We start from the raw sequence: 25,061 nt of genomic DNA, 5'->3' as shown, positions 1-25,061 counted from the left end.
CCCGTCCTTCCTTCCTTCCTTCTCGGTCGGAGGGTCTCCCCCCCCCCCCGAAAGGGCGGGCAGGGGCGCCGGCTTCCAGACGCGAGGAGGAAGCGCGCGACGGACCCCCCCCCCCGACGCGGTTCAGACGCGCGTGTGCGCAACAAGAGGTCGTTCTCCCCAGACCTTTCCTGTGTCTCCAGGTTGGGAGTCTGGAGGGAGGGGTTCTGACGCGCGGGTGACGCGTGCCTCTGAGCATATACAGAGGGGTTTGTTGTTTCACACGCGCACACGCCGTGCTGTTTGAGGAGACCCCAAGTTCTGCGTTTCCGGCATTTGGGAGGTCAGAAGTTACAAAGGGCTGAAGATAGACGCCGAGGGCGAGGAAGCGTTCAAAGGTCGTGCCTCTGAACATGTGCAGAGTGGCTCCCTCTTGGGGTTTCCAGCTGCAGGGCACGGGTGAGGCCCAGCCTCTGCGGGGAAACGCACGCTTCTCGACGATCCAAAAGCCCGAAAACTTTAATTTGAGAAACGGCTTCAATGTAACGGGTATTAAGATCAGCGAGGAAACAACAGTTTCAGATATTAAACTTTCATTTCCTGAACTGGAAGGTCGGAGGCTGTATTTACAGAAAGCACGTGTGAGGCCTTACACGGTCCTCTTGCAGATTAAAGCTGTTTTTACTTCAATCGAGTTTTGTCAGTTTTGGAAAAAAAAGTATTTAAAAAAATCCTAGGAGAGTTAAAAGCCTTCTCTGTGTTTAGGTTGTGTCTCTCCTAGGCTCTCTGTTCCCACAGACCAGGATGAGACGCTCACATTAGCGAAGTGAAAGGTTTTTAAGCTTTCCTGATGCCTTCCAGATGTCTTTGATTACAGTTCCCATCATCCCCATCAGCCATTGTGACAGAAGTGCATCTCGATGATACTGAGCTCAACTTGTAAGACAGTACTGTTGCTATTTTCTTAAAAGATATTGTTTTGAAACTTTGTTTTGTTTTCTAGAAAAAAATGAAGGTTGTTTGAATTTTTTTAAGTTGTGTTTTTTAAATCAAGAAAAAAATCCCACAATTTTTTTCATTAAAAAAACTCGCAAAGTTGTGTTCCATTTGGTTTTTTTGTTTTGGTTTTTTTTTGTTTTTTTTTTTTAATGAAGTACATAATAATAAATATGTCAGGCTTAAGTTGCAAAAGTACAGCACAGATGAGAACTCAGAATGACTACTTATTTGTATTAATAGACTTGTGAAAATTATAAGTAAGCAGGAAAAATGCATGTGCAACTTCTTTAAAGAGAAGTTAAAATAAATTTAATTTAACAACAAAACCATACCCTGAACTGGAACTATAATAATTTGGACGTATCAGGAGAAGACAAGATTCCCTGGAAATTGCAGTAGAAGTAGAAGGCAGGAAGAAAAGAGGAAGGCCAAGACAGACTGACTCAGTAGAGGAAACCATGGTTTTGAGTTTGCAAGTCCTGGCAAGAATGGCAATGACGCCTTTTAGAGGTCCCCCATTCATAGGATTAAGTCAGAAGGAACTTGACAACACATAGCTAACCCCCCCCCCCCAAAAAAGATAAACGTTCATAGTAAACTGTTTTGTACTTATTATGGTGCCATAAAGCTGGGGGGGGGGGGGGTCTTAACACCTGCCCTGACAATTCAAACCTGCCTCTCCCCTAGTAATTTAAATTCCAGAGGGAAAGAGTTGGTAGAAATCTAAGAGGGAAAAGGGTAGATTGAGTGTTGATTGTAGGGTGTGAAAAATATAAAATGCAAATGTCTGGATGATCTGTCTCATGCATGGCCATGTTGGCAAGAGGATTCCAGGAACGTTGCACAAGTCACTTTTCTCAACTCCGCTGACATGAGCAGGCTGTATATGATCCTAAGCATGAACCCTGGATTGTTGTCGTGGCTGGAGCTTTACAACTTGGGAGATCTGGGTTCAAGGCCTTCCTGAGCTATGAAACACATTGGAAGATCTTGGCACCATCATTGTCAGCCTCATCTACCCCACAGAGTTGGTCTAAAAGTGAAGCAGGGAGGAGGGAAGCGATGGATGCTGTCTTGAGCTGATTAGATAGCTCAGGGTTTGGGTATCCAGTGGCAGAGCCAGAGGTTGGAAGTTCAGCGTGGGCCTCCTGGGAAGAAGAACCAACCTACATAGCCATGGACAAGCTGCCCGTTCCTAGACGACTGCCAGAAGTAAGTAATAGTAAACAACTTCTGAGTACTCTATAGAAAACCTTGGAAAGAACAGGTCACCATAAGTCAGAATTAACTTGACTTCTAGTTTGCTGGAGATGGCCACAGTGAAAGACTATACCTAAAGAATATATTTTATTTTGTTTTATTTATATGGTTTTCATTTCTTCCCCCTACTTTTCGGATAGCAAACACTAAGTTACATGCATTTAAGTACTGTACCTGACATACATAGGTGGCATACGATGCAGCGGTTTGCAGCTCTCTTGAATGCACAATATAATTCATAATTTTGCTTGAACATAACTATGGGTTGAATATTTTGAAACTGTATAAATATGGCAAATAGTACACTTTCATATGACAAGCTGGTAAGAAGGCTGGACTTAGTGACCCATGAGGTCCTTTCCAGCTCTGCAATTCTATGGCTCTGAGTTACTGTATAAATAAAGTATGTAATGATGCTAAAACAGTAACATAAGTATAATTTGAAATGCAAAGCGATTTGCATTTCAAATTATATGTGATTTGATTACAGAGCCTGGAAGAAAAACAATTTTTTTTCTACTATAACTTCTAGAATCTCACACTTAGGATGACCAAATTCTGCAGTCTAAGTAACTTTGAAGTTATGTGTGATCACACATTGCTTTGAGGGCCCCACTAGGCAAAAAAGCAATGCATCAATGCTAATCGTACTAACACTCCATCTAATAATAATGCATATCAGGAATAAACCCCAGTTCAAATCCTTCCTCTGCTTTCAGGGCCATTTGTTCCAATGGGAGGAAAGAATGTCAGATGAATGGGATTTGATCTAATTACTGTATAAAACTTTTTATTCTTACACTATTGCCAACCAGCTGGGGATAATGGGAGTTGCAGTCCAAAGCATCTAAAGGGCATCAGGTTGAGTCAGACCCTAAGTAACACACACACATCTCAAGGCAATCATTATTATGTGCCTTCGAGTCAGTTGTGACTTAACGGTGACACTTTTCAAGGTTTCTCAGATAGAAAATACTCAATTGTGGTTTATCATTCACTTCTTCATAGGGACTGTGCAGTTTGCCCAAGGCCACACAGGCTGGCTTTACATAGAGTAGGCACAGTGGGGAATCGAACTCCCAAATTTATGGCAGATGTCAGTGCCAGATATGATTCTTAAAAGTGAGGTCCCAAAGTGAAGGTTGCAAACTCAAGTCAGGAATGTAGGTTTCAAACTCCACCCCAGGGGGCCCTTGGTTGTTCAGCCTTAGGTCCCCCTCGCTTCCACCTCCTTTCGCTTGGCTCATGGCCACCCAGCCCCACAGGTCCCTATGGGCCCGAGTCACCTCTGCTCATAACAGCAGGCTCCTCAGTTACACCTTCCCCTTCATGAGCTGCCTCTCCTCCAATGAGCTGGTCCGGGTACACAATTCCACTCTTCCCCTCTTCGTATTCACAGCAACCCTATAAGGTAGGTCAAGACAAGAGAATCGGGGTTCTTCAAACTTGGGGGCTGGAATGCCCCACTTGGCAGCTCAATTTGTGGATCTATATGGGAGAAAAACGCACCCCCAGTTAATAAGGGGCCAGGGGTCAATCCCCACCCAGTTAAGAAAGAATAGCGTTTTTTCCCCCCAACACTTTAAGTAAATCCTCGGCCATTTCCTGAAGGAACGGTGGCGAGGGCGGAATCTACATTCGGAGCGGGAGGAAAGGGAGCGTCCAAGCGTCTAATCCGGATTAAGCGGCCCGGATGACACGCGAACTTGCTGGCGCGCGGAGAGAGGTAAGGGTAGCCCGGCGGAAGCCGCCCTCGGCCACTGATCCGCCCATTGCCTTCAAACCGGCACAGGCGGAGACTCCCGGCCGAGGCGGCGCCAGGCTGCTGTCCGGACGAGGGCGGCTGACGCGCCGCGCCATGGAGAGCCCCGGGGAAGAAGAAGAAGACAACGAGGAGGAGGCGGAGGCGGAGGCGGCGGCTGAACCGGACTGGCTTCTTCCCGAGCCCGGCGGCGCACCTCGGCGGAGTCGCCTCAGGGGTGCGGGCACCACGCCGAGGCGCGCGCGCGCGCTCGTCCCCTTCCTTGCCCTCGCGGCGCTGACGCCGAGCGAGGCGGGTTTGCGCGGCGCCCGGGCGCAGAGCCGGAGGCCTGGACTTCGGGGCTCCAACTCCGCCAGGCCCTTAGGGCAAGCAGCCAGGGTTTGCCCAGGACTCAGGGGTGCCCAGGTTAAACTCAGGTGTTCTTGGAACTACAACTCCCAGAATTCCTCGGCCAGCACAGCTGGTGCTGAAGGCTTCTGGGAATTGCAGTCCAAGATTCCCCCCCCCCCCCCGGCGACCCAGAGTTGGAAACCATGAGTCTAGGTGGCGGCGCACCCTGTTTTGCGGGCCTGTGCGAATTGGGACTTGCAGTTGGGTTTTGGCCAGACTTGCCTCTGAGGGAAGGATAGGGCTGGGGTGGATTAAGGCTGAAGCGGAAAGCGGTTCCTGGGAGAAGTGTGGAACATACAGGCCAGAATAGGGGTATTGGAGTCCCGTCCCCCCCGCTACTCAATAGTGTGTTCTGCATTGGGTTTATTAGAAAAGCGAATCCCTTCTGAAGGGATCTGTCCTTTGAACACATTGCCTAGGCCAGTGGATCCCAGTCTTGGATCCCCAGATGTTTCTGGATTACAAATCTCCTTGCCCAGCACCAAGCTAGCTCTCCTGTGAAGCTGATGAAGAGAAAACCCTTAGTATCTTTTTCTTTTAATATTATTTTGCCAGCGAAGGCAGAAATTTTGATTCTTCTGGGAATCCTTTCTTAGATATAATAGAAAACCAGTTCAAACCCCAAGGAGGTTGCAGGACACCAGTTAAAATCATGGCCCCTGGTTAAGGATCTGTTGGCAGTCAGTCGGCTGTGCAGGCTTTGCTTGTGTTGGAACGGGTGTTTCTGGACTCACATGTATCCGCCACTGGTTTTCTTTTGCTCCTCTGCCTTTAGAATGACAGCTTGACATGCAGAAACTTAGCCAGAGCAGGTTTGTCTCCCCAATTTATTTCTGTGCAGAGACAGGCTTCCTTGATCAAACATCTGTAACGCGGCAGGCTGTTGTTAAAAACCGCAGGGCGGCCGGTACAATAGTGGCACCTGGAAAAATGTCTGGTAATGACTAGCCGTGCTTCAACATTAGCAAAGGTAATAGGAAATGCAAGCCTTCTGAGGAGCGATTTTTTTTTCTATTTCCAGCTTGTTATGGTAAACGAAGCACAGCAGGAGGTGCTCAGTGCCGAGTCATTGTTCATCTGGACCTGGACTGCTTTTATGCACAGGTGGAAATGGTCTGCAATCCTGAATTAAGAGGCAAACCGCTAGGTAATCCTACCTTATTTATTTCATTTCTTTGCCTTCTTTCTCCCAATTAGAAGGTCCAAGGTGGCTCACAAATTTTTTAAAAAGACAAACCAGTTAAACTACAATAAATGATTACAGGACAACAATTAAACTTATATTGGCATTAAATTAATTAGTTAAATGTTTAAAAAAAAGACCTTAAAAGCAGATTTAAATATACGTAAAATAATATACAGTAGCCAGAATTAAAGCTCTCCACTGTCCAATGAACTCTTCAAACCCTGCCTTAAAAGGATGGTTTTTACTGTTGCCGGAAGGACAAGAGAGAGAAGAGGGGGCAACCTAGCCTCCTAAGGAAGAGTGTTCCACAATTTGGGAGCAGCTACCTAGAAGGCCGTCTCTCATATCTTCACCAGGCATACCTAAGAGCAAACCTGGGCAAAGTGCAGCCCGAGGGCCACATACGGCCTGCAAGCCGCTCCTGTCTGGCCCGCGGACAGTTTTGAACATCAACACCATTTATAGCTTTTTGTCTAAAGTTGATCAGTTGCGTATCTTTAACATACCGCAAGAAACCTCCTTAGTATTTGTGAAGATTAACAAGTTTGAAATAAAAACAATCATAACATCACTGTTTCCTTTTATTTTTAAGTTCAGGTTTTTTTGGCCCCCCCTATAGAAATTAATTGCCCGTCCCTGCTCAAGAGAGTAGTGGGACTGAGAGAAAGGCCTTCGCTGAAGATCTTAAAAGCCAAAAAGGCTCAGATGGGAAGAGATGGTTCCTTAGCTAGCCTGGAACTAAGCCATTGCAGTTACCTTCTTTTCCAAAGCATGCATCAAACGCGTTGGTGTAGGTCTACTCTCTGTCTCTTGTGCAGAGTAATTACTTCTAACTCTATAGAACCCAAAGGTAACTCCTCCTGGCTTTCATAAAGAGAACCACCACTGTCAGTAGACCTGCTCTGGTGGTTCTTTTTGATGAGCACAGAGATACAATCTTTTTTACTTCTGCTCCACAGAAGAGATTGCTCTTAATCACCTTGATCCAATTGCTCTTTTGCATCAAACACTGTATCTTCCTTAATACCCTGGGCTACACTCAGATGTGGTATAACAAAAACAAAAGTAAAAGTATGATGGAATCTTTATTTATTTATTTATTTATTTATTGGACTTATATACTGCCCCATAGCGCTACAAGCACTCTCCGGGCGGTTTACAATTTTTTTTATTATACAGGCTACACATTGCCCCCCCAGCAAGCTGGGTACTCATTTTACCGACCTCGGAAGGATGGAAGGCTGAGTCAACCTTGAGCCGGCTACCTGGGATTTGAACCCCAGGTCGTGAGCACAGTTTTAGCTGCAGTACAGCGTTTTAACCACTGAGCCTAACAGATTTATTTCAGTGTGAATTTTTGTGGACTACCATTAATTACTTCAGACACATAGATGGGCTAGGTTTGAATCTCTTCTGTTGACAGTGGTCCAGTTTCATGTTTTCTAGAACTCTTCCTTGGGCTAGGAAAAAAACTGAGGAGAGGAGAAAAACAGAGAAGTCTGAGTCTTTGTTTCAAAATGTGGAGAGCTGTAGTCAAACTCAGTGCCAATATTAGCCTTAACCGGGACTAGTGCAGTCTTAGCAAGGTTTCAGGCCATTTTGCAGATTTGCCGGTATCTACAAAAGCCACAGTCTCAAGAGTTCTAATTTGCATATTTATTATTTTTACTTCTTTTTGTAAATGTCGCTGCAATGAGTTTTTGCTAACTAAAATTATGTCTAACATTAAAAGGTGGAGTTTTTTAAAACTGCAAAAACCTCCCTCACCAACTAGTGGCCAAAAAAAAATCAAAAATATGCCAAGTAGTGAAGCAATGCACCCCTACCTTAAATTAGCTGAGCTTTGTGACACATTAGAGCAAGAGTAAGCAACATCAGCACCCCTACCCACACCAACATGTTTTTTTTTTGGGGGGGAATCCCCCTTTTTAAATTTTGGCTGAGAAAGCCCCCTTGTGTCCTCGAGGGGGCATGGAAATAATTTTGACATGTCATGAGGGGCTTCAATTCTTCTAAGACCCCACCACTTCCAATTTTTTTTAAAAAAATGCATCAACCACTAGAGGGTGCAAGAGGGTTACAGAGGGGAAAAATCAGTTTTTATAAGAAAAACAAGGTAGAGAGATGTGCATGTGCAGGTCTTCAAACCCCTGATGGTTGCTGACCCCTCCCTTAAAGACTTCTTGCTGGTTTTGCTACAATAGATGAAATGCAGTGGCTTCCTAAACTAAAACGATGCTAGTTTTCTAAAGTTTTGTTGTGGTTGCTACTGAAAAGTGGCTTATACAAGCTGGCTTACACAATTGTTTTAATTCTCTAAAATTTACTGAAGATTTCTTTGGATGTGCCATCTGTGGCTAGAATTTCTGAAATATCCAGAGCTGCAGTCCTAAGCACACCTGCTAGGTACCAAGGTTGTTGAAACATGGGGGCATCCTTTTGAGCAAGTAAACATAGTGCTGTGCTGTAAATTCTGGATTTTTAAAATAAAAAAATTAAACAGTACTATGTGACTTACTGAAACAGACTTTAGAACACAGGAAACCCAGAATAGATTTCTGTTTTCTTCTCTGACCTTATACGTATGTATCTCTTCCAGGTGTTCAACAGAAATCTATAGTAGTCACCAGTAACTATGAAGCTAGAAATGTTGGTGTTGAGAAGCTCATGTCTGTGAAAGAGGCAAAATTAAAATGCCCAGAACTGGTGCTGGTTAATGGAGAGGATCTGACAAAATACAGAGAAATGTCTTACAAAATTACAGGTAATGCCTGGAGTTTTATTTTTGATTTTGTTTGTAGTGTGGACTCAGAATGTTTTGTGCTTGTTTTCTTGGTTTGGATTTATATGCCTCCTTGTCTCAGGAGCTCAGCTATGGTTAGGTTTGTTGCCTTCTGGATTTGTAGTTGGGCTGCAGTTCAGTGGTGCACACGTCACCTTTTGCTATAGAAGGTCCCAGAATCAGTCCCTGGTATCTTCTGTTAAAACTGGTTGGCAGGGAATGATTTGAAGAGCTGCCACCAGTCTGAGTAGACAATGCTAGACCAGATGAACAGTTAGTCTGGCATAGTGTAAAAGGAGCATAGGAAGGTGCCTGATACTCCGTGGAGACCATTGGTCCAGAGTCCAATGTTGCAAACTCAATATAGTAACAGTGTATGTGGTTTAAGTCAGAATTCTTTTCTTGCCTGTACTTCTAGATCCTTGGTATTCCTTGATGAATCCTGGTGATTGGATTGTGTATCTAAGTACTAACTATTCCCAGGGTCCTCACCATCTTGGCTGCACCAATTTGGTTGCAATCTCCAGAGTCCTGACCATCTTGATTGCTCCTTCTGGGTATGGCCCACCTGTCCGATCTTTCAAGGCAGGGAATTCCATCTGCCTTTTGTTCCCTTTCTGGTAAACCCTTACCTTTGGCCTCCTGTATCATCCCAGAGCTGGACTGAACTGAGTGTTGGACCAGGATTCAGGAGACAGGGTTCAAATCCTTGCTTTGACCACAGAAATTCATTGATATGGTAATTGTGATAATGATCAATCATGCCTTGATCATCTCACACACTTAGGTTCATCATTAAGTTGGAAGCAACTTGACAGCACATAACAATAATCAGTAGGTTTCAAAATGAAGCCTGGAAAATACAGGGTTTTAGCTTTCAGTTCCCATGGTGGCTGAGTATTCTGTGGGTTCAAGTGCCCCAACCCTAAATTTTATAACATCTTCTTTCAAATGATACAGTGGTGCCTCGACGACGTTAATTCGTTCCAGCGAAATCGCTGTAGAGTGAAAACGTCGTCAAGCGAAACAAAAAAACCATTGAAATGCATTGAAAACTGTTCAATGCATTCCAATGGGCTGAATACCTGCTCGTCCAGCGAAAATCCTCCATACAGTGGCCATTTTCTGGTGCCTGTTAAGCGAAAAAGCCTTCCTAAAAACAGCGGGGGGCCATTTTCTTCAGCGGTGGCCATTTTGAAACCCGACTATCAGCTGTTTGCTGATCGTCGTAAAGCAAAAATCGGTTCCTGAAGCAGGGAACCGATCATCATTAAATGAAAAAAAAAATTTAAACAATCGTTTTGCGATAAAACCTAATTGTACAGCAATTTCCTCATTAAGCGAGGCAATCGTTAAGCAAGGCACCACTGTATTGCTAAAGATCAAGGGAAGATTCCCCCATGGAATATTGAGCAATAGCAGGCGAGTGTCCCTGAATGAACTTTTGTCCATTTTTGCTGATCTCCCTCTGAAATGGGAAGGGCCAAGGAAATGTTCGTGAACTGTGCTGATGTGTTGGCCCAACCACCTGGTGAACAGTGTGCAAATGGTATTTGCACGCTAGAGTGTTGTACCTTCCCCAGAACCCTCTGCTGTCCACAAGGGTGTCAGTGACAAACACATTGGTACGGAAGAGACTTCTTGAAAGAAAGTGGAAAGTGTGAAGGTGGCTTTGCGTGTCACATGGGCAAGGAGCAAGTCATGTGGTCAGATTTTGCATCCATGGTTCCTTTGTTTGTAGAGATAAGACAGGGATCTAATATGAAAAGAACTTGAGGGCCCCATCCCAAGAATTCCTCTCTACCACCTTCCTACACAAGATTTGCTGTGATGTATTGCTAGATTATCTTTGGCCTATCAGATGTTTTCAGTTACATATCCTACAGTCTTATTAAACTTAATTGACTTGAACATCTGGGAGTCGAAGTCCAAAACTACGGAGGGGGGGGTTTCACCCCCACCATGTTGAAATCTGTCAGATCAATTCAGGATGTGAGAAGATATCTTATTGGGCTGCTTTAGCGATGAGGCAGTGATGCCATAGAATTGCATTGTGATCTGTTGGCTTCTAGAAGCACCTGCTTTCCTTAGCAGCAGGTTAAGATGATCTTAAGAAATGGAAAGCATTCCTTCCTCTCACCTGTGGAAGGGTAGGGAGAGGAAGTATCCTATTTCTTTTTAATTGTTGCTAACTGATACAGCGGATTAGGGATGCTTTCAAAGCATCTACAATGGCTTAGTAACAATTAAAACGGAAAACTTCTTCTTCCTTCCCTTGTGGCATGCAGCCAAGTAGCTTCCTGCTTCTTGAGACTAAGAGGCTACAGCAAAGGAATGGCCCAGCTGCCAATTTGGTTTGATACCATTGATCACACATGCTGGAAACAATCCAAAAGATCTTAGCTGCAACAAGGGGAAAAAAAACAATACCCTTGACAAGGCCCCCAAATTATGCAAGTAGCCATTGATCAAGGCTGGGCATGTTCACAATGGCACATACGTCATGTTATTGCTGGAAAAAGGAGTGAACCAGCCCATCCTCACCCTGGACCAGACTACAGAACAAATGCCCATCTGATCACGACTGTAGTTTCTCAAAATACGTTCAGTTTATTTAAGAGTCTGTACCCAATTAGGAGGGTTTTCTCTACAATTTCTATGCATATAAACAAGTCTTACGAAGCACATGTTCACTGTAATAATAAAGTATCAGAAGTGGACTTCTAAACCCCAGGTGGAAGTACCACCTATATTGTGGACTCCTTTGAACCCATGCAATATTTCACCGTTGCTTGCTGACTAAAATTACCTACACAAGAGGGCTGTTAAATGAAGGAGCAGAGTGGACAGCAATGAATTAAATGTCATCGTGCTGTACAAAAATTGTCAGGAGAATTCCTGTTCTGTAAATGCACGTGAGCAATCTTGCCTGCGATTTGAGCAAATAATATCCTTCTGATAAAACTTAGGGCAATTTATTAAAATTATAGAATAGTCAGAAGCAGTAACATCCTGGGGAGTTACTAGAACTGTGAGCCTCTGTGTGTAGGTTGGCACAATTAAGATGGTCCACCCTAGGAGACCTACGAATCAAAATGGATTCCTGAGGAATTTCTGTGGAATTTCCTGCTGTTTTGGCAGGTGATTCTGTTGAGGCCTTGGCTGGTTTCTGGAACAGAAGGATGGGCAGGGTGGAAGACGTGATTACTCCTAAGCATCCTCCCCCACAGAGCTGACCCAGACTAGCTACTTGGTTTACTCATAGAGACCTGAGGCTGATGATCTATGTGTAGGGGAGAGAATGACAGAGAGAAATAGAGAGCACAACAATGGTAGTCTGTACTGTATATATCCCTCACCATCACTGGAACATGACAGATAAGAAGTATTATAAAAGTTCTCTTTCTGGCTCATTATTATTACGTCTGTTCCTCACAACAATCTCTTGGAGTGACTTAGGTTGTGAGAATTACCTCTGCCATATGACTTTACAGTACCTCAAATGGGCAAGGAATTCAGTCCAGCACTTCTTGAAATGCTACATTTGGTTTTGCTGTTGTTAAATGTCATCAAGTCACTTCTTCCCAATGGTGACACTAATTGGGAATTTCAAGGTGTGTGGGATGTTCAAGTAGTAGTTTAATGTTGCTAGTCCCCAGTGAGTTTCAGTGACTAAGTAGGGATTTGAAGCAGGGTCTCCAGAATCCTAGTTCAGCACTCTATCCATGACACTACATTGACTCTAACGTACCAGAGACTTGTTGCAAGAGTCCTGGAAGATATTATGGATAAGGACTCTGTGACCTGAATCTCAGCATCTGCGATTGGTGCCATAGTCTAGACATGCTCTCTGTGCTCAGGCCTCAGGTGCTGAGATGTTAAAGAAAATGGTCTGTGATGGGAGATGGCCTTTTCTCTGTCTTGAGAGCAAGGGAGCTAGCTCAAACAGGAAGACCTTCTTTCCTGTCTGAAAAAAAAATCCAGAGGCTGGCTTGGTTTGGGTGGAGTCAGTTCTGGTTCTGACGATGTCAAACGGCTCAGTAACTCGCCATGTTGGGCAATCAACACTGATTCAAAGGCCCCAGTTCAAGCCCTTCCTGAAAGAAAGGCAGTTTTTCCTTTATGATGAAATGCTCAGTGTTCCGAAAGAATTCCCTGGCAGAAACTCGTAGATTTCTTAGTAAATAATCAGTAAATGGAAAACTCCCTTGCCCTCGCCATAGAATGTTTTAAAAAGCACTGCTATAGTGAATTAAACTATATTTTTTTACTGTGCAATCCCAGGTTTTAACTTAACTGAGCTCATTCTGTTCAGTGGGGCTTACTTTTAAGCAAGAGGGCATAGGGTTGCAGGCTTGGAGAAGAACTGTCCGGCTTCGGTTCCTGATGAACTGAAGCTTTTGGCAGTGACTCTTCTTAGTGCAATCAGGTTGCAGTGAGCATCACGGTGAATTTTTATACAAATGTAGGTGAAGTTCATGGGAATAGCATGGTATACGAGAAGAAAATAGGTGTGTGGCAGGGTAGAGATCTGTAAGCTGCTTTGCATCTGGAAGAAACACCTCACTGTGACCACAGGGCAACCCATATTCACCCCATCCCAAATGCTTTGGGTTACATGCTTTGCTTTTTATTTGCAGCATTATTGGAGGGATTTACTCCACTAGTAGAAAGACTTGGATTTGATGAAAATTTTGTGGATATAACTGAGATGGTAGAGTTGAGGTTGGAGCAAGGGAAGAAAGAAGACTTTTCTAAAATTTCTGTCTCTGGTCATGTATATAATAATCAGAGTAAGTACCTTTTCTGCCAAAATATCAAACTGGCAAACTGAATTGCATAAGATGGCTTGTCGGTATTAATTTCATTGTATAGAGCAGTGGCTCCCAACCTTGCTTTGTACCCCTGCTAGGTTGCATTGATGTATAGTCTAACTCACTGGTTCTTAACCTTGGGTTACTCAGGAGTTTTGGACTCCAACTCCCAGAAGCCTTCACCACCAGCTGTACTGACTGGTGTTTCTGGGAGTTGCAGTTCAAAAGCATCTGAGTAACAAAGGTTAAGAACCACTGGTCTAACTCAGTGGTTCCCAACCTTGGGTAGCGCAGGTGTTCTCAGACTACAACTCCAGAAGCCTTCACCACTAGCTGTGCTGGTCCACGGTTTCTGGGAGTTGCAGTCCAAGAATACCTGGGTTACCCACGATTGGGAACCAGTGATACAGAGCATTCATGTTCAAAGTGAAATTATTTACCATATTTTTCTATGTATAAAACTATACTTTTGTCTAAAATCTTTAGACTAAAAATTGAGGGTCGTCTTATACATGGAAGTAAGCTGAGGAGAGAACAAACACAAGTGGAGGGGAAAGCAGGGATCAAAGTGATCCTGCAGGGCTTTGATCCCTGTTTTCCTCTCCACTTGCTAAGCCTTAGCAAATGGAAAGCAGGGATCAAAGCGATGCATGATGGCTTTGATCTCTGCTTTCCCCTCTGCTTACTAAGTCCCATGGGGCTTAGCAAAAGGAGGGGGGAAAGGATCAATGCAATCCCATGGCTGCATAAAGGGAAAAGGGATCAAAATGATTGTGCAGTGGCAGGATTGCTTTAATCCCTTTCCCCCTCCTTTTGCTAACCCATGGGGCTTAGCATGAAAGGAGAAAGCAGGGATCAAAGTGATCCTGCAGTGCTTTGATCCCTTGCCCCCTACACTTGCTAAGCCCCACTTAGATTTCTTAATTTTGGGTTAGAAAAGTGGGGGGCGTTTTATACATGGGAGCATCTTATACACAGAAAAATATGGTAAGCGTTAGTAGGTGCCCTGTTTTTTGTTGTCGTTGTTTTAAGAGCACTCACACCACCACCTCATGATGAAAGCACACCATTTTGTGGAATGGTGTTCATCATTACCCTTAAACACAATAGCACCGTCTTCCTCCATTCCCAGACTGTTTTTATAATCCAGGAGGGGCAAGGTGTGTTATCAAGTGGCCCTTTAAAATGGATTGTTTTCCAAACCATCAAATAGAGATTCAAACTAAATCTTCTGGCTTGTGTACAAGTCCTCTAGTACTGTATTGTAAGATTTTTACTGTGTGCTAATCAAGGGTGGCACGTCTGTTAAAATGCAACTTTTCATGACTGTTTGCTTCACAGTGGTCCGTATGTATGATCCGATCCATGTACGATTAGCTGTGGGATCTCAGATTGCTGCAGAGATGAGAGAAGCCATGTTCCATAGGCTGGGCCTTACTAGCTGCGCAGGCGTGGCATCGAATAAGTTACTCTCCAAGTTGGTGTCCGGAACCTTTAAGCCAAACCAGCAAACGGTCCTTTTGCCCGAGAGCCGCCAGGACCTGATGGCCAGTCTTGACCACATAAGAAAAGTGCCTGGTAAGGTGGGGGGGAAGGTTCTTCCGCCTTGGTATGGGGGACATTGCTCTATAGCACTGGGATCTGAACAAGGAACTCTAGAGAGCCCGAGCGCTTGTTTTATCGATATATAATCTATTTCCAGTTTAATTTCCCTCTTTTAGGTAAGTCAAAACAAGGTGCACGGTGGGCATGCATCTTGGATTGAAAGAGATTTAGCACCTCCTAGAGTGCTGTTCTTTATGGTTCAAAACCTCCCAAAATGGTGTGGGTGGGGTGGGGGTTGCCACAAAAATGGAGGAGGTTTTGTGCACCCACAAGTGTTGTAAGAGAAGGGGCAGTGGGGAGAAGAATTTTGCCCTGTGTTCTGTCTACCTACTGGTCATCCCCCTCTCTTGTAGCTCACATGGACAACTGAATACCTATTAGGTTTGAAACAAAACCTGAAACAAAAAATGAAGAATTTTAAAGATACTGTTTTGTGCATAGGCCAGAGACTCCCTCGGGATGTACGTACATGAAACTTAATAAATTAGGAGGTACAGTGGTGCCTCTCAAGACGAGCGCTCTGTTTTACAACGAAATTGCATTACGCTGAAGTTTTTGCGATCGCAAAAGCGATCGCAAAACGATGTTTCCTATGGGGGAATTTCGCTTTGCGATGATCGGTTCCCTGCTTTGGGAACTGATTCTCGCAAAATGACTATTTTTGGCCAGCTGATCGGCGGTTACAAAATGGCCGCTGGGTAAAAAAAAAAATGGCTCCCCACTATTTTCCGGGACGGATTCCTCACTGCACGGGCAGCGAAAATGGCCGCGCTATGGAGGATCTTTGCTGGACGGTGAGTTTCAAGCCCATAGGAAAGCATTAATTGGGTTTTAATGTGTTTCTGTGGGCTTTTAAATTTTGTTTTCATTTTACAGTGATTTCGCTGGAATGAATTAACATCGTAATGTGAGGCACCACTGTAATGAGTTCAGAACAGAAAATATTCTAAGTATGGAGAAGTGAGCAAGGTTTGGAAGGAGAATGCATAATGACAGATTAAACAAAAGCCCTCTTTTTCTTTCCCTTGGAAGACTATAGCTCATGGATGAGAGCACATTATTTGTATGCAGGAGCCTCTAGGGTAAATCCTTAGCATCATTCTAATTCAGCCCTAACCACTGCACTGCGCTATCACATTGGAAAGATTCAGATGTAGAGCACTATTCATATTGCCCATTCATTTTCCTCTGTAGGTATCGGTTTTAAAACTGCAAAGCGCCTCGAGATGCTTGGCCTACGGACGGTGTGTGATCTCCAGATGTGTTCCTCTGTGAGGCTAGAAAGAGAGCTGGGCGTTTTGGCTGCACAGCATATTCAGAAGCTCAGTTGGGGAGAAGATAACTCCCCAGTCACCCCATCGGGCGCCCCTCAGGTATCAGTGTGAAAAACATGGTTATTCAAGTCTCTTAGAACATGGGGACATTGCTTTTTTCAGACTACAACTCCCAGAATCCTGCAGCTGGCGAAGCTACTGCCCCTACTGGGCTGCAAGTTTCCTGGGAACTTCTAACTCCAAAGAAGTTAATTTCCCAGTCTGTGCATTCTTCATCTCTCGCCGAATGCTTTCCTGACATTGTTTCACAGCTCTGTATGACTATGACCTTTCCACAGTGCGATACTATGCAGAGACCAGAATCTTACTGGGATTCTACTCCAGAGTAAGTGAAATTTAGCAAGTTGTGGCAGACAGCTGCAGCCAATAAATCAGGCACCTGGGTGTGTGCCAGGTTGCGTGTCTGATTGCTTTCCAGTATCATGACCAGCCTTTGAATCACACCCTTTATGACTAGGAAGTGGAACCAATTTTGTTGGCATTCATCCCATAGGGAGAGTGTTCCATGCAAACATGTACCCATATGGGACGCATGCAGATTTGTGCAGTAAGTACATTTCATCCTCCACATGGCCCTTGATAACAGCAATGGACATTTTGATCATGTTTGAGAAAAGACAGGTGAGTCATCAGAAAAAAACTTGACCTTTGAACAAGCCAGCAGAACACTTCAAAGGCATTCAAAATTCATATTTTATGGGGAACACGGTCTGAAGTTTCAGAAAAGTAGTTTCTTTCCTGGTTGGATAGTAAAATCAGTCAGTGAGGGCTTGTAGAACGATGATTTCCCTACTCCTGTACGAGTTTTGTGTTTAGTTGTGCCCTTAGTAATCATCTTCATTTTATTTTTAAAATATTTTCTAGTCCCTAAGTGATGAGGATTCATTCAAGAAGTGCTCTTCTGAAGCAGAAGTGAAAAAGAAAGTTGAAGGACTCCTTGCCAGTCTTTTAGAGAGGTGACTATAGTTTTGGATCTCAATTATGTAAATAGTTGGAACAAAATACATGAAGTCTGAAAGTCTTTGGCTGGAATTGTCTTTGTGGATTTTTTTACCAGGGTACTTGTAATTGCATCAATCATAGAGGTGAATGGTCACTAATAAATGGGGTGCTGCTTGAAAAGGGACTTGCTCACCTGCTCAGAGGCTTGGAGCTCTATTGATGGTAGTCTCCCTCTCCTCCTCCCCTTCCTCCAGACTGTGTCTCTCCCATGTCATATCCTTCCCCCGTTTCCCCCTCTCACTTTCTCATTCTCCTCTAGCATAGACTCTCAACCTGCAGGGATTGTGCTGTGCCTCCTCTGTGCAACAAGGGCAGAGAGAATGTGAGGCCAGGTACGGCCTGCATCTGTTCCCCATCTGGCCTGCTGTCTCCTACTGTTATTGCAGCTCCATGTTCAGAGATAAGAGGGTATAGATAAGGTTGGTGTATTTTTATCGTCTGGGAAGTTGTGGCTTGGAACTGTACTTTGCCTTGTAGCTCAGAAAATGTCTGTACCAGGGCATGTTTCTGAGTGTGTAGAACTGAACTGTGCTTTGCAAGACTAGTTGAGGGGAAAAGGCCAGCTTGGTAAGAATTTCATTTAGCCTCATCTATTTTGATTCAACTCTGACCTCTGCTAGAATGTGGCCCCTTGGATCCTTCTCAAATTGGAATTTGGCCTCCAGGGTTGAAAAGGGGCCCTCTTCCCCCACTCTACAAAGTTGACTTGCAGGGGGAGACAACCTGGTCACCTCTGCATATTGTGAACTGCTAGGTGCCATAATCCATGATCATTGGTCATGCTGGCAGGATCTTATGGGAGATAATATATATCTAAATATCTAGAAGACACCATTTTGCCTACTTTTTAAATAGTTTAACAGACAGGAAGTCATCAGCTTGAATTCTGGTGGAAAAGCTATTTCTCAGCTCCTACCAGGCCAAACTGCACATAAAATTATTAAAAGTGTTCTGACTTCAAATACTTAGAAATAGACCAGATTGCTTTCTGTTTTGGAGAAAAGAACCACTGAGTAGGGGGCTGTGATCTATGATCTCTGGGGTCATGCCACAGAGGGGGCTATCAAACCTGCTGTTTGCCCCTGAAATACCCAGTTTTAGGGGTAAGTGTGGTTTTCAGCAGTGGAAAAGCATAGCATGAACAGATCATCCCCATCTGTTATAGTAGCTCCATTGGCACAATTCATACTGTTGGTTCTAACCCAAAAGGCCCGGGTATAAACTATTTCAAAGAGCATACCTCTCATTATGAGCCAGTTTGGGTGTTAACCTCATCATGAGAGGCCTTTCTTTCGGTCCCACCACATTCACAATTCCATCAGATGGGAACACATAAGAGGGCCTTCTTGTTGCTTCTCCCAGAATTTGGAACTCCCTTCTTCCAACTGGCCCCAGCTTTGCTGTCCTTCCACAAATAGACATTCTCTTCAGGCAAGCCTTTCCTCAGTAATTAACAAGGTACCTATGTGTGATTTTTAGGTGGATTGTTACACATTACTGCTTTGACTGGATTTTTAGTACTACTCATGTTTTCCATTTTTGTTTTCCATTTCTTAGAGTAGCATTTGTTTCCCCCCTTGAATAGGAAAGAATGACTTTTAAAGGGAGTTGTTACTTTGTTTTCTTCCCTGTTGCCCATTGCTGTTGCTCATTCCTCCAGTATTCTCATCGCTTTTTTACTTCCTTGTTGTTTTCTTTAAATCTAAAAAGATAAGAAGGCAGTCTTCCATATGATAAACAATAATTTCAAATGACTACAAAGCATTTTTGCCTCCCTGTCATATAATATCAACAGAGGTGGGGATTAACAATGTTACCAGAATAGAACATCTTTATCCAAAAAGTAAGGCCATTTGTACTTGTAACACATTGGTGGAAATCCTATTGTATAACTCTACATGCCCAAGACCAAACTCTGGGAGGCAGTGGAAGACAGGAGGGCTTGGGGTGCTCTAGTCCATGGGGTCAATGAAGAGTCGGACACAATTTAACGACTTAACAACAACACATGCCTAATGGAAATGATGATGATTTTCGGGGGGCGGGGCGGGTTGTAGCTCGTATGCAATGCATTGAAATTGTGTGCATTCTAAAATCGTTAAAAGTAAGTGCTTAATCAGTGGTGATTTGCTACTGATGACGATGATGACATCATTCCGGTTGTGCATACAGAGTTGGGCAATGGGACTTCAGCTATTGTTTCCAAGCCCTGATAATACATCTCTCTTTCCTGACCCACATCAAATTAGACTGTTTGCAAAATGGTGGTCAAGTTGACCTTTCCCTTCTTTTTTCGCCAGATTACACAAGGACGGTAGAAAGCCACATACAATAAGACTGACCATTCGGCAGTTCACTCCTAGCCTTACAGACAAATGGTTCAATCGGGAGAGCCGTCAGTGCGTTATTCCATCTCATGTGATCCAGAAGATTGGAACAGGTAACCAGTTGCTCTTTGTGGCACCTTTGTTTAGATGCTTGGAGTTCATCATTGAGCTTACAGATGGTAGACTGGGAAGCCTCATTCTTGGTCTTCCACGAGTAGTGTACCCATTAGGGACAGGGTTTTATGGACTACATATACCACAGTTCCCCATTCTGGAAGTACCTGACAAACACCTGACTGTGATGAATTAGGGAGAGGGCCTAAATTAGAAGGCTTTGAGGCTTAGCTAGGCCAAGCTCCACCCAGGCGTCCTGTTTCTGGCCCAGGGGTAGCTGAGCGTTTTCTGTAAACGGGAACCTTAGGCAGAGCGTGGCCTAGCTGAGCCTCAAGAGCCTTCTGATTTAGGCCTTTTCCCCAGGTTGCATCATCTTGAGGAATTTGTCAGGTGCCTACAAGGCAGGTAGAACTCCCAAAATGGAGACTACCAAAACGGCATTTATAATCCAGAAAATCTGAAAATCCCATCCCTAGTATACACATATCTCTTGTGGTACTTGGTACGACAGCACCCAGAATCCTCAATTCCGCCTCTCCAAGGTCTCACATCCTGAATACCGAACGAAGGAAATTCTGGCCTTAATTCCCTCTCCCTTCTGCCGCTTTTCTTCAAAACTTGCTCCCAGCCCCACTTTTCAGGCCATTACATGCAACCATGTTCTTCCTTTGGCTTCTTGCAGCTATAGAATTACTGTAACTACATCCCACCATCTTCATCATTCCCTATTCACTTTAAATATTTGTGCCCAGGTGATGCCAGTGTCAAGACTCACCTTGTTGCCATCCTTATGAAACTCTTCCGTAAGATGATCAATGTGAATGCTCCATTCCATCTGACGCTTCTGAATGTCTGCTTCTCCAACCTCAAAGCCCCTCCTGCATCCGCCAAGCAGTCTATTGGGTTTTATTTAACACGGCCTTCCTCATCTTCCATCAGTGGCAAACTTGTTAATGTAAGTTCAGAATGTGTTTATTTGTTTCAGAGACAAAAAAAAGCAAAGTGTGCTGCTTATATAATGCCCCATAGCGCTTAAAGCACTCTCTGGGTGGTTTACAAGTTAATTATGCAGGCTACACATCCCCCCCCCACTCCAGCAAGCTGGATACTCATTTTACCAACCTCAGAAGGATAGAAGGCTGAGTCAGCCTTAAGCCGGCTACCTGGGATTGAACCCTGGGTCGTGAGCAGAGTTGTCACCGCAGTACAGCAGTTTAACTACTGGCACTCCATACAGCTTTTGGCAGTTGCTTTTAGTTAGTGGATTCAAGTAAAACACATTAAAAGGCCTCCTGTTAAAATCCACAAAGGAATTCCAGTTCTATCCATTAATATTAAATATACAAGTACTAGACTAGATTCAGGATTAGCCTCTTTGCTAGGCTATTGGTATATCAGTAAAATGTGCATATATGGTGCAAGAAGGCGAGTAACAGTCTTTATGGCCCAGGAATTATTGTAGATAATGAAAGTGTGTGGACTAACAACTTGTGTAGACTGTTAAAACTGACTATGGAAAAGTAGCTTCTGTGGATTTATTTGCATTATAGTATTATAGTAGTGCTATATGAAGAAGCAGTAACTTCAGCACAGAACCAGCTACTTGTCATGATTCCAGTTGATTGAAAGATGGCTGTTACATCTTTTGATTATGAATGAAATGCTATAGTACTCTTTTTGCAGAAAAAAGAAGGTTGGAATGCTGAAGAACACTCCACTCTGGAAAGTCAGACTTGTGACGGTGAAGCTTCATCAGGAGTGAGAAGCACAGGAATAATAAAATCTCCCTTGGAGAGACCTGGACTCCTGAAAGATACTGATTTTCTTGGAGACCCAGTTCTTGCTGGTGTAGACTATGATGTATTTAGTCAGCTTCCCAAGGATATCCAGGAGGAAATTATATCTGACCACAAGGAGGTGAAAGATCACAGAAGACCTCTTGGGACCCAGACATTTTCTACTGGGAGGGAAGAACTGTTGGATGAAGCACAACACCGAAGAAGCCACACTCCTCTTCAAGCTGGAAGCACCCATCAAAACGTAAACACCTCGGTGTCTTGTGGCATTGCACCTACCAATGAGGAGCCCTCTTTGGCAATATGTGATTGTGCTGTCAAGCATCCTAGTCCTCAACACAGTGCCTTTGAAGCGGCTGGAATTACAAAAGACTATACCGAATCTGCTGGGGGGTCACCTTCATTTCCATCTCGGCCCTCTCTTCCTCGGACTTGTATTCCAGAAGAGCAGAAACACCCAAATGGAGAAGTCTCCCATTACGGAATTTGGAAAGATGGTCCAAAATTGGCCCTTCCTCCTAGCATTGATCCCAAAACATTTTGCGAGCTACCCTCAGAGGTGCAGAAGGAACTGTTGGCAGAATGGAAGGGCCAGGCTCTTGTCCCCAAAATGCATGCCAGCAAAACCCACGGCAAGTTCAAAATGAAAAAGAAAAGTGAGCCGCCTTTGCTTCCACCATCTAACAGCTTATTAAGATATTTTAAGCCAAGATGATTATCATCTAACCAGGTGAGCAAGGTGTTGCTCTTCAGATGCCTTTGGACTGCAACACCCCTCAACCTTAGATAGTACAGGGGGTAAGGAATGTTGGAAGTCGTAGTCCAACATCTGGAGGGCCGCCCTTGGGCCGCCTGTCATAAACACTTGGCACAGGGTAGATATAACATCTCGGATGGCAGGTGAGGAGGAGGACCACGTTCTTTTTTTAGTACATCCCAATGATAAAAATAAACAAACATACCTTGTAAAGATAACAGTCTTCTTTGTTAGACAGGTGTTAGCCAATCTCTCGGTCTCCACCCCCACCCCTGATCTGTATTTTTCTGTATGGCAGCTGTTTTCTTTTTCCTTCCGTTCTTTTTTTAAGTGTGGGGCTATTCAGAAACACTGCTGCCACCCTGTTGTTTGAACGGATACAACCCAGGATAACTGAGTTCTGCATTTTGCTGTTCTGTAGCTGAGCTCCTGGAATGCTTTCTGCTTTCAAAAGATAAATGTATTAAAATTAAGAATGGAGGGGTGATGCATGAGGGATGGAGTGGTTTTTGAGACCTGTGGAAAAAACAAGCAGTGATCCGATTGTGGAAGAAGAATGCATAATGATTTGTGTGCAGCAGAGATGGGTGTCTCTTAGTATGTTGTGAGGAGCTGCCCTTCAGAGTTGACACTGTAATCACTTCCCTTGGTGGTTGAGTCTCCGAGTTCACACATACACTTGGCTGTCTTCTGTTTACATCCTGTCTTACAATAATGGCCAAAAATATTGGCACCCTTGCAATTCTGTCAGAAAATGCAACCCTTCTCTCAGAAAATTGTTGCAGTTGCAAATGTTTTGTTACTCACATGTTCACTTCTTTGGTTTGCGTTGGAACAACACAAGAAAAAGAAAACCAGAGAAGAAAAGTCAAATCTGATACAATTCCACACAGAAACCCCAAAAACGCACTGGCCAAAATTATTGGCACCCTTAACTTAATATTTGGCCACACCCCCTTTGGAAAAAATAACTGAAATCAGTCGCTTCCTGTAACCATGAATGAGTTTTGTATGCCTCTCTACTGGAATTTTGGACCACTCTTCTTTTGCAAACTGCTCCAGGGTCTTCAGATTTGAAGGATGCCTTCTCCCAACTGCTGTTTTGGGATCTCTCCACAGGTGTTCTGTGGGATCCAGATCTGGACTCGCTGCTAGCCATTTCAGAACTCTCCAGCGCTTTGTTTGTAACCATTTCTGAGTGTGTTTCAGGTCATTGTCCTGCTGGAAGACCCATGACGTCTGGTGGAGACACCGCTTTCTGACACCGGCCACTACCTTGCACCTCAAAATTATTCAGTAATCATCAGATTTCATGATACTGTTCACACAGTCAAGGCATCCAGTGCCAGAAGCAGCAAAGCAACCCCAAAACATCTTTGAACCTCCACCATGTTTGACTGTAGGGACTGTGTTCTTTTCTTTGAATGCCTCATTTCTTTTTCTGTAAACAGTGCTATGATGTCCTTGACCAAAAAGCTCTACTTTTTGCTCATCTGTCCACAGTACATTCTCCCAGAAGGATTGTGGTTTAGTCACATAAGTTTTGGCATACTCGTCTTGCTTTTCTATGCCTTTGTGTCAGCAGTGGCGTCCTCCTGGATCTCCTACCATAGCGTCCCTTTTCATTCAGATGGCGATAGTGTGAGCTGACACTGTTGTACCCTGTGTCTGCAGATCATCTTGAATTTGTTTGGAAGTTAATCCATTTGAACAACCCTTTGTTGTAATTTTTCAGTAATTTTGCTCTTCTGTCCACATCCAGGAAAGTTAGCTACAGTGCCTTGGGCTGTAAACCTCTTGATGATATTGTGCACAGTGGACACAGGAACATTAAGATCTCTGGAGATGGACTTATAGCCTTGAGATTGTTGATGTTTTTCCACAATTTTTTCTCTCAAATCCACAGACAACTTTTTACACTTCATTCTTTTCTGAGTCAACTTTTCTCCATCTTAACTAGTTGCAAGTGTGATTGCTATATTGCCCATACCTCTTACTTGCGACAGATCTGTCTAAATACAAATTAAAGGAACATCACATGCTTGAAAAGCAATTATTTCTCACTGTTTAGACAGGATGCCAATAATTTTGGCCAGAGCATTTTTGGGTTTCTGTGTGGGATTATATCAGATTTGACTTTTCTTCTCTGTGTTTTTGTGTTGTTCCAATGCAAACCAAAGAAATGAACATGTGAGTACCAAAACATTTGCAACTGCAACAATTTTCTGAGAGAATGGTTGTATTTTCTTACAGAATTGCAAGGGTGCCAATATTATTGGCCATGACTATATGTTGTTCTGAGTCAAAAGGTAGGTTGGCTGCCTATGGGTGTCTGAGAGAAGAATGGAATGTAGTGTAGCCTTTGCTCTCACAAAAGATGAGCGTTTCCTGCCCCATAGGTGAGTATCTGAACAGGGAACATTCTGAATGCAGTCCTATTCAAAGTTTGGAAAAGTAACTCATTTGTACTACTAATCCCACAATCTCCAGGCAAGCGGATTCTGAGACTTGTGCTACAAAATGTAACTTTTCCAGACTATGGTCATAAGCATCTGACACACAAAGAACGACAGTTCAGTTGCCCTCTTTAAAGCGGATGTTGTTTATATTATGAACCAGGAACCCTAGTTATGTTAAACTCAAGGAAATATGTTCCTTGCCATGTGAGATAGTCATAAATTCATACAGTAAGTATAGCTCTTCTCCCCACTAGAATGACAAGTAGGCTTAGGTGTTCGTTGTGAAATTAATTTTTGGTCCTTAAAAGTTCTCCAGATTAGGGAGAAATGTTGGATGCCATTGTTCCCTGCTGCGTTTTATTCTTAGTAAATGCTATGATCACCAGAGATGTGTCTGCTCTGTTATAATGAGAAATGCCACCCTTTCCCAGGATGATGGTTAGCTGTTATTCTCAAGCAGCCTCTTCGTTCTCCTCTCTTGCAAATTTCTGTCTT

At 43.8% G+C, this 25,061-nt stretch overlaps 1 protein-coding gene across 3 annotated transcripts; it reads left to right on the top strand.

Moving 5' to 3' along the window:
* Positions 1-768: 768 nt before the first annotated feature.
* POLI (DNA polymerase iota) lies at positions 769-24,953 on the top strand. 3 transcript variants are annotated; one of them, XM_078384130.1, is made up of 10 exons: positions 769-918; positions 5,412-5,537; positions 8,176-8,340; positions 12,999-13,151; positions 14,514-14,750; positions 15,972-16,150; positions 16,976-17,067; positions 19,414-19,553; positions 20,307-20,509; positions 21,238-24,953. In XM_078384130.1, exons 1-10 carry the CDS (start codon positions 900-902, stop codon positions 22,063-22,065), a joined length of 2,142 nt encoding a protein of 713 aa, XP_078240256.1. In that variant the 5' UTR covers positions 769-899; the 3' UTR covers positions 22,066-24,953. The 3 variants fall into 3 exon arrangements, with proteins under 3 accessions (XP_078240256.1, XP_020667813.3, XP_020667812.3); XM_020812153.3 differs by lacking the exon at positions 769-918 and adding an exon at positions 3,962-4,217; XM_020812154.3 differs by lacking the exons at positions 769-918; positions 12,999-13,151 and adding an exon at positions 3,961-4,217 and having other exon boundaries at positions 21,238-22,594.
* Positions 24,954-25,061: the final 108 nt, after the last annotated feature.

Source organism: Pogona vitticeps, chromosome 2, assembly GCF_051106095.1.
Source record: "Pogona vitticeps strain Pit_001003342236 chromosome 2, PviZW2.1, whole genome shotgun sequence".
NCBI lineage: Eukaryota > Metazoa > Chordata > Lepidosauria > Squamata > Agamidae > Pogona > Pogona vitticeps.
Note: the sequence above shows the minus strand (reverse complement) of the source record. Positions and strands in the feature narration are given on the sequence as shown.